The sequence below is a fragment of the Oncorhynchus clarkii genome, chromosome 27, assembly GCF_045791955.1.
Source record: "Oncorhynchus clarkii lewisi isolate Uvic-CL-2024 chromosome 27, UVic_Ocla_1.0, whole genome shotgun sequence".
Taxonomy (NCBI): Eukaryota; Metazoa; Chordata; class Actinopteri; order Salmoniformes; family Salmonidae; genus Oncorhynchus; species Oncorhynchus clarkii.
In genome coordinates, this window is record NC_092173.1 from 22339001 (window position 1) to 22352864 (window position 13864).

Genomic DNA, 13864 nt, shown 5'->3' on the forward strand with positions numbered 1-13864 from the left:
AATATAAGCCTTCCACAACCATACGTTCCACTATTTTATAATTTTATCAAAATAGTTTAACCTGCTTTTTTGCAATTACCACTCATCTGGCTTTCAAGTCTATAAAAAATATGTTTTTGTTACAAATTTACCAGAACTACGCACAATGCACATCCCCTAATAATGATCAAGTGTCTTGTAGCAGGCATTATAGAACACTAACACTGGTCTCAAACAATCTCTTAAGCACAAGCCCACGTGCTAGTGAATTGCCAGCTAATCTTTATTTTCCAAGTCTAGCCAACTTGGATGCATTTGCTAGCTAACAAGGCAGAACAGTTGAACTGTTATGAACACACCTCCTGTCCATCTCCAACTGTTTAAACACCATACTAGGCTGTCCAGTTTGTTTTGTTTTTTAAAGTGGCATACCTGGATAAGAATATGCTTATTTCTCAGAATGAGAACAATTTGCCATTGCTTATATAAATGCATATTTTTATGCTCATTGCACATTTATAAAAACAGACTAAACAGCTAGCACATAACAGTCTGTGGCTAAAATACTGCTAGTGGTACATGGTACCGCAGTGTCGCACGCAACAGAAACTGGGCATTGATAGTAACGTTTTAGTAGGGTTTGCTCTCCATCAATTTTCGGGGTTGAGACATAAAAAGGGTATCGTTAGAAAGGTTAACCCTTTACACTTGTACCCGGGTTGAAAATTGGCTGATTTGGGCAGTAATAAGCTCCTAAATTGGAATGTAGTGGCTGTACAGTAACATTACTTATACATGATGTCAGAGCTCTGGCTCTGCACTTCACAGAGCTGTGTGGATTTTGACTGGACAGCCGTTCTGAACTTGGGCAACTTTAACAAATGTTGCTGTAAATTATGACGACTCAATGTATTTTGACAAAATGTACATTGTTTAAAGCACACTTTTACAAGTCTGTCACAAAAAAACACCTAAGCCCCCTACACTGTAAAACTAAATCTGTTATTAAATAACTGTTTCCACTGAGTTTTTTTGTTGTTTACTCAACTTTTAGTCCAAGTGTTACACCTGAACTAAAAACAATTATTGGCCCATACCAGTAGCGGTGCGTGGGGTAAAATCGCTAATGAAGACAAGCCAAGCCAGTAAACAAGCCATATTACAACCTTTGTTGTGATAGAGCAAACAACGCATATAACCCATTCGTTCATACGCCACTGTGATATATAATAAGGCCGTGACAACAAAAAGACAGCAGTCACACAGTGGCGGAATAAATTAAACTACACTTTTCTCATCACAAAACCGGAGAGCAACATCTGTCCTGTGAAGTCCACAAAGCAAATATTGCATACAATGTTAATGTTCTTACAGTTTACTAAACAGCTATCAATCTAGAATCACAGAGTTACCACAAGTCAGCACAAAGAAAACAGGAGCACCGCTATTCAAGCACCATTTCAAATTAAACAATCAAATCAACAAAGGCTACTGTATAATGCTTAGTTTAATACACTGAAAACAAACTTAACGATACCAAAAACTATTTAGTCCAATCAATGGCGCTAAATATCATGTGGCTGTCCATGGTTATGATTTGTGTGTGTGCGCGCATTTGTGCACAAGTTTAAAAAAACAATTTTTTACCCACCCTACTACATTTAAAATGTATTATTGAAAAACATATATTTGGATTCTTCAAATTCATTTGATATATCACCCAGGACTACTCTAAAGCTTCCTTTCATGTCCATGATGACCAAAGTGCTCATCTTAATTAACTCAATTTAACAGAACATCAATTAGGTCTACCTGTAATAACACTTTTTCAGGTTCCCAACACACACAAAATAGTGGCAGCATGTTAAAACATTTAATCTTGTGTTTTTTTTATAACACTTTCTTTTTTAACAGTGCACCAGTAAACAATAGCCTAAAGAAGAATATAGTTTTTGTAACAGTTATAAATCTTTAAATGCCAAACCATTGAACCGTGAAGTGAGAGAGCAAGCCCCTATTCTCTGCAACCACTACACGCAGTAGCCTATGTTTCTGTTATGATTCATCTCACCTCTCCACTGCCCTGCTACTTTGCATGTCATGCTGGTCTCGGACAGATATTTGCCCACACAGGGCTGCAGAACATGGTATTTTTTATTTTACCTTTCACCTATTTAACCAGGTAGGCTAGTTGAGAACAAGTTCTCATTTACAACTGCGACCTGGCCAAGATACAGCAAAGCAGTACGACACATACAACAACAGAGTTACACATGGAATAAACAAACAGTCAATAATACAGTAGAAAAAGTCTATATACAGTGTGTGCAAATGAGGTAGGATAAGGGAGGTAAGGCAATAAATAGGCCATGGTGGCGAAGTAATTACAATATAGCAATTAAACACTGGAATGGTAGATGTGCAGAAGATGAATGTGCAAGTAGAGATACTGGGGTGCAAAGGAGCAAGATAAATAAATAAATACAGTATGGGGATGAGGTAGTTGGATGGGCTATTTACAGATGGGCTATGTACAGGTGCTAGATTCAAGATGGCGCCGGAGGAGATGGCCACCGTATTACGGTCGCCTAACCAATTGTGCTATGTGTTTTTTCCCACGATATTTGTAAATTATTTTGTACAAAATGTTTCTGCAACCGTATCTTACGGCAGAAAAGAGCTTCTAGATATCAGGACAGAGATCACTACCTCGGATTAGACAAAGAGCTTCTGGATATCAGGACAGAGATCACTACCTCGGATTAGACAAAGAGCTTCTGGATATCAGGACAGAGATCACTACCTCGGATTAGACAAAGAGCTTCTGGATATCAGGACAGAGATCACTACCTCGGATTAGACAAAGAGCTTCTGGATATCAGGACAGAGATCACTACCTCGGATTAGACAAAGAGCTTCTGGATATCAGGACAGAGATCACTACCTCGGATTAGACAAAGAGCTTCTGGATATCAGGACAGCGATCACTCACCTCGGATTAGACAAAGATTTCTTCAACAACAACAATAGCAGTAAGCAGGACTCACACGATATTCTCCAAACAACCCACAGGGCAGACATCCCAATTATTCGCAAAAGGAAGCGACGCAGAGGACGAAGAGCCGGATGCCTCGGCCGGACCCGCAGAAAACAACTAGGAAAGCTGCCGATTCCGTCAATATTACTCTCCAACATGCAATCATTGGACAATAAACTAGACGATTTAAGATCATGAATATCCAACCAACGGGACATAAAAAACTGCAATATCCTATGCTTCATGGAATCGTGGCTGAATGACGACATGTATCCCGCTACCTGAATATCCACGCTGCACCGGCAGGATAGTACAGCACACTCAAAGACGAGGGGGGAGGGGGGCGGTCTGTGCATATTTGTAAACAAGAGCTGGTGCACGAAATCTAAGGAAATCTCTAGATTTTTTTTCGCCTGAAGTTGAGTATATTGTGATAAACTGCATGCCACACTACTTGCCTGAGCTATACTTTTCCTGGCTGTTTATTTACCACCACAGACAGATGCTGGCACCAATACCGCACTCAGTCAGTTGTATAAGGAAATAAGCAAACAGGAAACCACTCACCCAGAGGCGGCACTCCTAGTGGCCGGAGACTTTAATGCAGGGAAACTTAAATCAGTTCTACCAAATCTCTATGAACATGTTAAATGTGCAAAAAAATAATGTGCAAAAAAAATCTAGATCCCCTGTACTCCACACAGAGACGCGTACAAAGCTCTCCCTCGCCCTCCATTTGGTAAATCAACTCTATCCTCCTGATTCTTGCTTACCAGCAAAAATGAAAGCAGGAAGCACAAGTGACTCGATCTATAAAAAATTGGTCAGATGAAGCAGATGCTAAACTACAGGACTGCTTTGCTATCACAGACTGGAACATGTTCCGGGATTCTTCCGATGACAATGAGGAATACACCACATCAGTCACTGGCTTTATCAATAAGTGCATTGACGACATCGTCCCCACAGTGACTGTACATACCCCAACCAGAAGCCATGGATTACAGGCAACATTCGCACTGAGCTAAAGGGTAGAACTGCCACTTTCAAGGTGCGGGACTCTAACCCGGAAGCTTACAAGAAATCCCGCTATGCCCTGCGACGAACCATCAAACAGGCAAAGCGTCAATACAGGGCTAAGGTATAATCATACTACACCGGCTCCGACGCTCGTCATATGTGGCAGGGCTTGCAAACTATTACAGACTACAAAGGGAAGCACAGCCGCGAGCTGCCCAGTGACATGAGCCTACCAGACGAGCTAAATCACTTCTATGCTCGCTTCGAGGCAAGCAAAACTGAGGCATGCATGAGAGCATCAGCTTTTCTGGACGACTGTGTGATCACGCTCTCCGTAGCCGACGTGAGTAAGACCTTTAAACAGGTCAACATACACAAGGCTGCGGGGCCAGAAGGATTACCAGGACGTGTGCTCCGGGCATGTGCTGACCAACTGGCAGGTGTCTTCACTGACATACCAACATGTTTCAAGCAGACCACCATAGTCCCTGTTCCCAAGAACAAAGGCAACCTGCCTAAATGACTACAGACCCGTAGCACTCATGTCTGTAGCCATGAAGTGCTTTGAAAGGCTGGTAATGGCTCACATCAACACCATTATCCCAGAAACCCTAGACCCACTCCAATTTGCATACCGGCCAAACAGATCCACAGATGATGCAATCTCTATTGCACTCCACACTGCCCCTTCCCACCTGGACAAAAGGAACACCTATGTAAGAATGCTATTCATTGACTACAGCTCAGCGTTCAACACCATAGTACTCTCAAAGCTCATCACCAAGCTAAGGATCCTGGGACTAAACACCTCCCTCTGCAACTGGATCCTGGACTTCCTGACAGGCCGCCCCCAGGTGGTGAGGGTAGGTTGCAACACATCTGCCACGTTGATCCTCAACACTGGAGCTCCCCAGGGGTGCGTGCTCAGTCCCCTCCTGTACTCCCTGTTCACTCACGACTGTATGGCCAGGCACAACTCCAACACCATCATTAAGTTTGCTGACGACACAGAGGTAGACCTGATCACCGACAACGACAAGACAGCCTATAGGGAGGAGGTCAGAGACCTGGCCGGGTGGTGCCAGAATAACAACCTATCCCTCAATGTAACCAAGACTAAGGAGATGATTGTGGACTACAGGAAAAGGAGCACAGAGCACGTCCCCATTCTCATCGAAGGGGCTGTAGTGGAGCAGGTTGAGAGCTTCAAATTCATTGGTGTCCGCATCAACAACAAACTAGAATGGTCCAAACACACCAAGACAGTCGTGAAGAGGGCACGACAAAGCCTATTCCCCCTCAGGAAACAAAAAAGATTTGGCATGGGTCCTGAGATCCTCAAAAGGTTCTACAGCTGCAACATTGAGAGCATCCTGAACGGTTGCATCACTGCCTGGTACGGCAAATGCTCGGCCTCTGACCGCAGGGCACTACAGAGGGTAGTGCGTACGGCCCAGTACATCACTGGGGCAAAGCTGCCTGCCATCCAGGACCTCTACACCAGGCGGCCCTAAAAATTGTCAAAGACCCCAGCCACCCCAGTCATAGACTGTTCTGTCCACTACCGCATGGCAAGCAGTACCGGAGTGCCAAGTCTTGGACAAAAAGGCTTCTCAACAGTTTTTACCCCCAAGCCATAAGACTCCTGAAAAGGTTACCCGGACTATTTGCATTTGTTTTCTAATTCTTTGTGGGTCTGTGTAATCTGAAGGGTCTCTAACATGTCTCGAACATGGTCATACATTTGGCAGGAGGTAAGGATGTGCAGCTCAGTCTCCACCTCATTTTGTGGGCAGAGTGCAAATTTATTTTTTATTTAACATTTATTTATCTAGGCAAGTCAGTTAAAACCTGTTAAGCATACCCCCTCCTTTTTCGAACATTCTGTTAAAAATCGCGCAACTTTTCAGCGTCCTGCTACTCATGCCAGGAATATAGTATATGCATATGATTAGTATGTGTGGATAGAAAACACTCTGATGTTTCTAAAACTGGTTAAATCACGGCTGTGACTATAACAGATCGTGTGTTTCATCGAAAAGCGCAAGAAAAACTGCTCACTAAAAGCTAAAAATAATATCCATGCGTCACTTTCATGGATTGTTAAAAGGGCACAAAATTAATTATGGACCTGCATGCAATTCCTACAGATTCCACACGATGTCGCCATTGTCGTCATTATCCGGGGAGTTTTTTGTTGGTAAATCCAACTAACTGGATTCCATTTCTTCCGGTCTCCGCCAGGATGTTTTGAAGTGCACATTGTCGGCCATTGATTTGAAGACGAGGAGCTATTGAATACACATCGCCCTGTAATCATTTTGATAGATTATAAACGTTTACTAATACCTAAAGTTGGATTACAAAAGTATTTCGAAGTGTTTTGTGAAAGTATATCGTCGACTTTTTTAATTTTAAAAAATGACGCTGCGTTTTAAAACAATTTTTTTCTGAATTACACAGCTTCCATAGATGGCTATTTTGGGTATATATGGACCGATTTAATCGGAAAAAAAGACCCAATAGTGATGTTTATGGGGCATATAGGAGTGCCAAGAAAGAAGCTCGTCAAAGGTAATGAATGTTTTATATTTTATTTCTGCGTTTGTGTATCGCCGGCTACGCTAAATCTTTTGTTTCCGTCGTATTCAGGCATTTTGGGGTGTTGCATGCTATCAGATAATAGCTTCTCATGCTTTCGCCGAAAAGCATTTTAAAAATCTGACTTGTTGGCTAGATTCACAACGAGTGTAGCTTTAATTCTATACTTTGCATGTGTATTTTGATGAACGTTTGAGTTTTAACGAGTACATTTAGCATTTAGCGTAGTGCATTTCCAGGTGCCTAGTTGAGACATCTGCATCTCAAGTAGGATCAAGAAGTTAAGAACAAATTCTTAGTTACAATGACAGCCTACCAAAAGGCAAAAGGCCTCCTGCGGGGACGGGGGCTGGGATTGAAAATAATGTACAAATATAGGACAAAACACACATCATGCAAGAGACACCACAACAGAGAGACCTAAAGACAACAAAATAGCATGGCAGCAACACATGACAATACGGCATGGTAGCAACAGAACATGACAACAACATGGCAGCAGAACAAAACATGGTACAAACATTATTGGGCACAGACAACAGCACAAAGGGCAAGAAGGTAGAGACAACAATACATCACACGAAGCAGCCACAACTGCCAGCAAGAGTGTCCATGATTTAGTCTTTGAAGAGATGGAGATAAAACTGCAGTGTTTGACTGTTTTTTGCAGCTTCCAGTCGCTAGCTGCAGCAACCTGAAAAGAGGAGCAACCCAGTCATGTGGGTGCTTTGGGGACCTTTAACGGCAGAACGGGTGTCGTATGTGGAGGATGATGGCTGCAGCAGCTATCTCAGATAATGGGGAATGAAGCATAAGAGGGTTTTATAAATAGGCATCAACCAGTGGGTCTTGCGACAGGTATACAGAGATGATCACTAGCCACTTTAAACAATGCTACCTTATATAATGTTACTTACCCTACATTATTCATCTCATATGCATACGTATATACTGTACTCTATATCATCGACTGTATCCTTATGTAATACATGTATCACTAGCCACTTTAAACTATGCCACTTTGTTTACATACTCATCTCATTTGTACATACTGTACTCGATACCATCTACTGTATCTTGCCTATGCTGCTCTGTACCATCACTCATTCATATATCCTTATGTACATATTCTTTATCCACTTACACTGTGTACAAGACAGTAGTTTTGGAATTGTTAGTTAGATTACTTCTTATTACTGCATTGTCGGAACTAGAAGCACAAGCATTTCGCTACACTCGCATTAACATCTGCTAACCATGTGTATGTGACAAATAAAATTTGATTTGATTTGATCAGTTTACAGAGGAGTATAGAGTGCAGTGATGTGTCCTATAAGGAGCATTGGTGGCAAATCTGGTGACCGAATGATAAAGAACATCTAGCCGCTCCAGAGCACCCTTACCTGCTGATCTATAAATCACGTCTCCGTAATCTAGCATGGATCAGGGTTAGTATGGCAGCTGGGGTGAAAGAGGAGCGATTACAATAGAGGAAACCCAAGTCTAGATTTAAACTTAGCCTGCAGCTTTGAAATGCTTCCTTTGGCTTTGATGCCTCATGATTGAGTACTGCTCTGTAGACCGTGATTTTTTATTTTGCTGTGATCTGATAGAGCGTTCAGTCAGCCCACTGACACCTGAGTATTTTTTTTATTTAACTAGGCAAGTCAGTTAAGGGCAAATTCGTATTTTCAATGATGACAGTTAACCCACTGTTCCTAGGCTTTGTTCAGGGGCAGAACAACAGATTTTTTGCCTTGTCAGCTCGGGGATTCAATCTTGCAACCTTTCGGTTTCTAGTCCAAAGCTCTAACCACTAGGCTACCTGCCACCCAACCACTCTGGGTTGAGGTCAGTGATAAAGTAGTCTACAGTACTAATGCCAAGAGATAAGCTATAGGTGTACCTACTGTAGGAGTCCCCTTATCCAGTTCCGGCATTTAGGTCACAGCAGATAAGTACATGTCCCTGGAAATTATTGATCTCCCCCTCTAAGATGGAGAAGCTGTCTTCACTAAAGTATTGGGATTCTAGTAGGGGGGAAAGGTAGCACACAGGAGGGGAATTTGTAGCTAAATGTAAAACACACTCTTTCTCTCACCCTCTCTCCCTGTAGTAGGCTCCCAGATTTCCCCCGGGAACCCTCCTTAGAAGGGCCTTAGCCTCACAAAACCAGGTCTGGAAGATCTAAACCCAGGCGCCACCTTCTAAAACCAGGTCACACACCTAATCTACCCCATCCACCTGGCCCCGAGGCCTGCAGAGAGGATCACGCATGCTACTCTCTCACTCCTCAACGAATACTAAATCTCTCATCTCCCCATAGCCAAAACCCCTCCTCGATTCAAGCTCAGCCATCTTCTGCCCTTTCCCCTGACCAACCCATCTAGCTTTACAAACCTGTCATTCACCATTAAAGAGCTAACCAAACTCTACCAGCTCTATACCACAGACCCATCCTCTGCTATTACACACAAACAACTAATCTTCCACCAACTCACTACAAAACTCTACTCTTTGACCCGGTAACCCGTCTCTTAACTGTACAACAAAGCCAACAGAATAAAGGCAGGTTTTCACACCTTTGTAACCTGCCTTGGAAATCAATGGCAAGACAATTTAAAATGTAAGTGAAAGATGCTTTTCCAGACGTTTCCGTTTTAACAAAGGGCTGTTTGTGTTGGTGCATGAGAGATAGAGGGGAATAACAGTTGTACATCCTCTATCTTAATGACATATTCAGGAAGCTGAGACTAGAACACCCCAGCCTCCCACTAGATTCAAGACGATTTTAATGAATTGCAAAAAAAACAAAACAATATACATCAACTGAATGTGGTTTTGTTCTGATCTATGGCGTGTGGCATGCTACACATCTTACCTCTACATAATGTCACATGTCCAGAACATCCAACATTTCAATATGATACTATTAACCCCTGGACATCAATGTATGAAAAGTGAAATTGAGTCAAACCAAATGACATAAAAATCAACACCTAAAGGTGAATAAATGAACTGAAACACTATTGAGGCCAAAGCAAGGAGCACATTGACTCAGTCAGTAATTGATAGAGTGGGATGATAGTGGCATGGCCTCACTGGCCTGTGTTTCAACTCATCTCCCTGGCAACCTGAGCCTTCCGTTCCCCCCTCCCCTTCCCTACCTGCCCTCCCTTGCCTGATGTCTGCCATCCCCTTCCCTTCCCTCCCACCCCACTTCCCTCCCCATCACTGCCCTCCCCCTCCCTTGCCTGACACCTACCCTCTCCCACCTGCCCTGCCTGATGCCTGCCCTGCCTGATGCCTGCCCTTCCCCACCTTCCCTAACTCCCCTGCCTGCCCTCCTCCACCTTCCCTCCCCTGCCTGCTGCCTGCACTAACTGCCCTGCCTTTCCTGCCCTCTCCCACATTCCCACCCTCCCCTCCCTGCCTGATGCCTGCCTGCCCTCCACTGCATCATTAGTCACATGAGGACAGGATATAGATGGAGATGTGGTGGTGGTGAAGGGCTCCTGTCAGGCTGTGGCAGCACCAACACCGCCACCTTGACGGCAGTCAATCAGTGTGCCTCAGCTCGCTTCACTGCACTCAATTGTCAGACTTAGCTTCACCATCAGAACCTCTGTTTCCTTCCCCAGAGTTACACTGTACCATAGTAGACACGACAGACAACATAAATCGCAGTACTATATGTTCGACTGAGTATTATTCATGCCACAAAGACAGGCCTATTTATAGGCCTATTTTCAACCCATTAAAAACACAACCATTGTAGGCTACTTTGTCTTTCTGCTAATTCAGACAGACACATCAACAGATTGGCAGTGTATAAAAGAAGGCTACTGTATGCTATTCTGAAGGGAGCTCAAACAACTAACAGAATGGAAAGAAACACGGAGTCTACCATAAATATTCAAATATTAAAACAACTCAGTGTAACATGTTCGGCTATTCACTGTCAGTAGTAGTTAATGAGGTGAAATATTGACTGCGTAGGTGCTACACATCCTGGCTGCGTTGTGGGGGGTATATATATATATATATATATATATATATATATATATATATATATAATTGTCCCATCTAACTGGGCATTAGCCTTGCTAATAATGATCTCTGCTGAGAGAGGAGCTAATTCTGAGGCGCTGGCTCCCTCTGTTCCAGCCGCCTCCACTGTTACAATGGAATAAATCCACTTTTGCTTCACATATAGACACTGCTGAACACAAGTAAAGCTTCTTTTTTTGCCTACCATAAAGATTTTTGCCTACCATAAAGCACTATGATTACTTTGTGATTAATTGATCACATGTACCCAACATAAATGCACATATTTCAGGACAGTACAGTATATCTCCTGTTATGGTTTGACATAGAGGGTGTAGGGTTTCTACCCACTCTACCTAGAGTGGGTAAAAACACGTTTTGATTCTGAAATTTCCCTTCCTTATGTTATAAAATGCATTTTACAAAGACAAATATGATTCTTCATGTTCTGAATCTGTCAGTGGGGTATTTCTCTAACATATCATTAACATTATATGCAAAAAGTCAGATTTCATAACCTAACCTGCTTCTCGCAGCGACTTTGGGGATTTTACATGTTGTGGTGGTCGTCTTCAAAGTTCTTTCCACAGGTCGCAAAAAGCTAAATTAGCATGATACAAGCTGAATTAAATGTAAAAGGGTTACAAAATAAACAGCTAAATTAGCATGATACAAGCTGAATTAAATGTAAAAGGGTTACAAAACCAAAAGCTAAATTAGCATAATACAAGCTGAATTAAATGTAAAAGGGTTACAAAATAAAAGGCTTGTCGTACACTCAAAGCTCCGTTGACATTCCACAGAGATCAGCTTGTTTTTCTGAGAAATATTTGAAAAATAACAGGAATTTAGCATTAACATATAAAGAATATAATATAATGTCTCAAAATCAATATCTATCTAACCTCTATATTGTTTTATGTCCTCTGTATTCGAGAAGAAAGATGACGAGTTCAAACGTGAGCTGACACAATGGTATTTTCCTGATTTTTTACCATTCTTTTTTTTCTGGCCTCCATTGAGATTTAGTCACCCTAATCTTGGCTATCCTACAATCAGGTGTGTTAACTGTGGAATAGTTCAAATACATGGAACAGCTGAGGGTCCCCGAGGAGAGGTTTGAAAATCCCTGGCCTAGAGCCCTCAAATTCAAATCTGGACATCTAAGCCAGTTCCACTGCTTCTTTTCTCCATTCTTCCCCTCTATAACACCATGTTTGCCATTTTAATACCAGTCCCCAGCCAGTCAGTCAGCATCACTGGCGCTTTAATCTCATCAGCCAAGACCACCACCCAGGCCGGCCAGTGAAGCTATACCTTGTCCTTGTTAAAACGCCAAGGCAAATCAGCGGATTACAACTTCCTTTGACTTCAGCAGCGTGGTCTGGACAGTTTAGTAACAACCACAATGCTCATCTCACTGTTACTGGGAGTCAATCACATATCTAGTATGGGGGTTCCGCAACATAACATGGGTTACAATAGGCCAGGGTTTCCCAACTGGCGGCCTGCAGGTGGCTTTATTCGGCCCCACAAATCATTTACATTTTACTTTGGGGGATTAAAAAGACTAAAAACACCAGCATATAAGCTTTGAATTTTGTAAATATTTTTCAAAGTATTCTCACGTATAATAGAGAGATATGTGATAGTATACAAATATAGGCAAGGTTAGGCATGATTGTTTTAGTCAAATATTATATCTATTTGAGCTTCTTGTGATCCATTTGCACTCTACAAATGATTTGTAATTATGTTCCGGTCCCCTGACCATCCGCTCAAGAAAAAGAAATCGGCCTGCAGCTGAATCTAGTCGATGATCCCTGCAATAGGCTATCTGTGAGTAAACCTGATTCAAATATACATCTCTACCATCAGAATCACAGTGCTTTTTGATAGTTGCAACTGTCCTGACAGGTTAAAAAAATTTATGTAGCCAGTTAGATAGGTAGGCTATAAGCAAACCACACCTTTCTCCCCTCAACCATTGAGGAAACCAACACATGGTTCAATGGTGCTTTGAAACAAGACAAATAATTGCAACCTAAAAAACATGTAGGATATATTTTATTATTCCATGTACTAGATAACTTAATTTCAGGGGCTAAATCTCACGGGGTAATTTGACTTTTTGAAGATAAAAAAAAAATACAAAACTAGATTACACTATAACACTATTACATATAACACTATTGTAACAAACCATGCAAATGGTTTTGGGACAGACAGTTGTTCCCACATTTCTAATCGATCTAATAGATCTGTTGATATCTAATCATGTAGATTTGGAGCCAAGATATGCTTTTCATCAGGCTAGAACCCTAGACTAGAGCGCGAGGTCTTCACACGTGATTTAGGTATTCATAGGTGCAATCCTGTTTATAAAACAGGTGGTAGCCTACCTCACATCCCGCTCAACAATTTGTGACATGTTTGACATCGCCTGAGGAATTTTCCAATGTCGCATCTTCTGAAAGCTACACAGAGTGACTCAAATGTAGTTCAATGTGAAAAAATAACTTCTACCACAAGCCTTTGATGACCATACCGCCTATGTGTAAATAAATGACGCAGAGCTGGAACGACAATAATGTTTGAAATAGTGTTAAGTGTCAAACTTGTTTACATAATACAAAAAAACAAAATGTTAAATAGACTGACTAGTTGTGGAACAAAATGAGCTTACCTTGAAAAACCCATAACAATGACAGGAGCGCTCGGACTCTCCCTGATATCGCCATCACCCAACATTAAACGCACGTGCCCGGTGCGAGCCACAGGACGAACAGCGAATTTGGGAGTAGGCGTCAGTTGTCTTTTTGAAGTTCGTCTCCTGTTCGATGGGCTGTCCTCCGCTCGGATCTGGCGAAAGTGAACGCAGGAAGCAGAACTTCGACAGTATGGAAAGGTAATGGTTTCTGAATTATTTCAGTTTTCCCGTCCTGCGAGAAAATATTGCAGCGCACTATCGCTGGTTCACTTCCACCGTACACGGTCAAAGACGTAAACATTTATCGATAAGTCACCTCAGTTTCTCTTGAGTTTACCCCTGTCACTCCACAAATCCTTACATTTGTGCTGGCGTCCCCTCGCTCCCAGAGTTGAAATGTAGACAGCTCTCTCCTCTCCTCTCCTCGTCCTCGAAGTGAACGGTTACAATCTGCCAACTACCCGCCT

At 42.3% G+C, this 13864-nt stretch overlaps 1 protein-coding gene across 2 annotated transcripts in view; it reads right to left on the reverse strand.

Moving 5' to 3' along the window:
- The window catches only part of LOC139386208 (endothelial cell adhesion molecule b), a 77286-nt gene extending 63824 nt beyond the window's left edge, over window positions 1-13462 (reverse strand). For both annotated transcript variants that reach the window (XM_071131689.1, XM_071131687.1), the window contains exon 1: window positions 13374-13462. In XM_071131689.1, coding sequence (XP_070987790.1) covers window positions 13374-13428 — 55 coding nt within the window. In that variant the 5' untranslated portion in view covers window positions 13429-13462. The remainder of the gene's footprint in view (window positions 1-13373) is intronic.
- Between the last annotated feature and the right edge of the window lie 402 nt (window positions 13463-13864).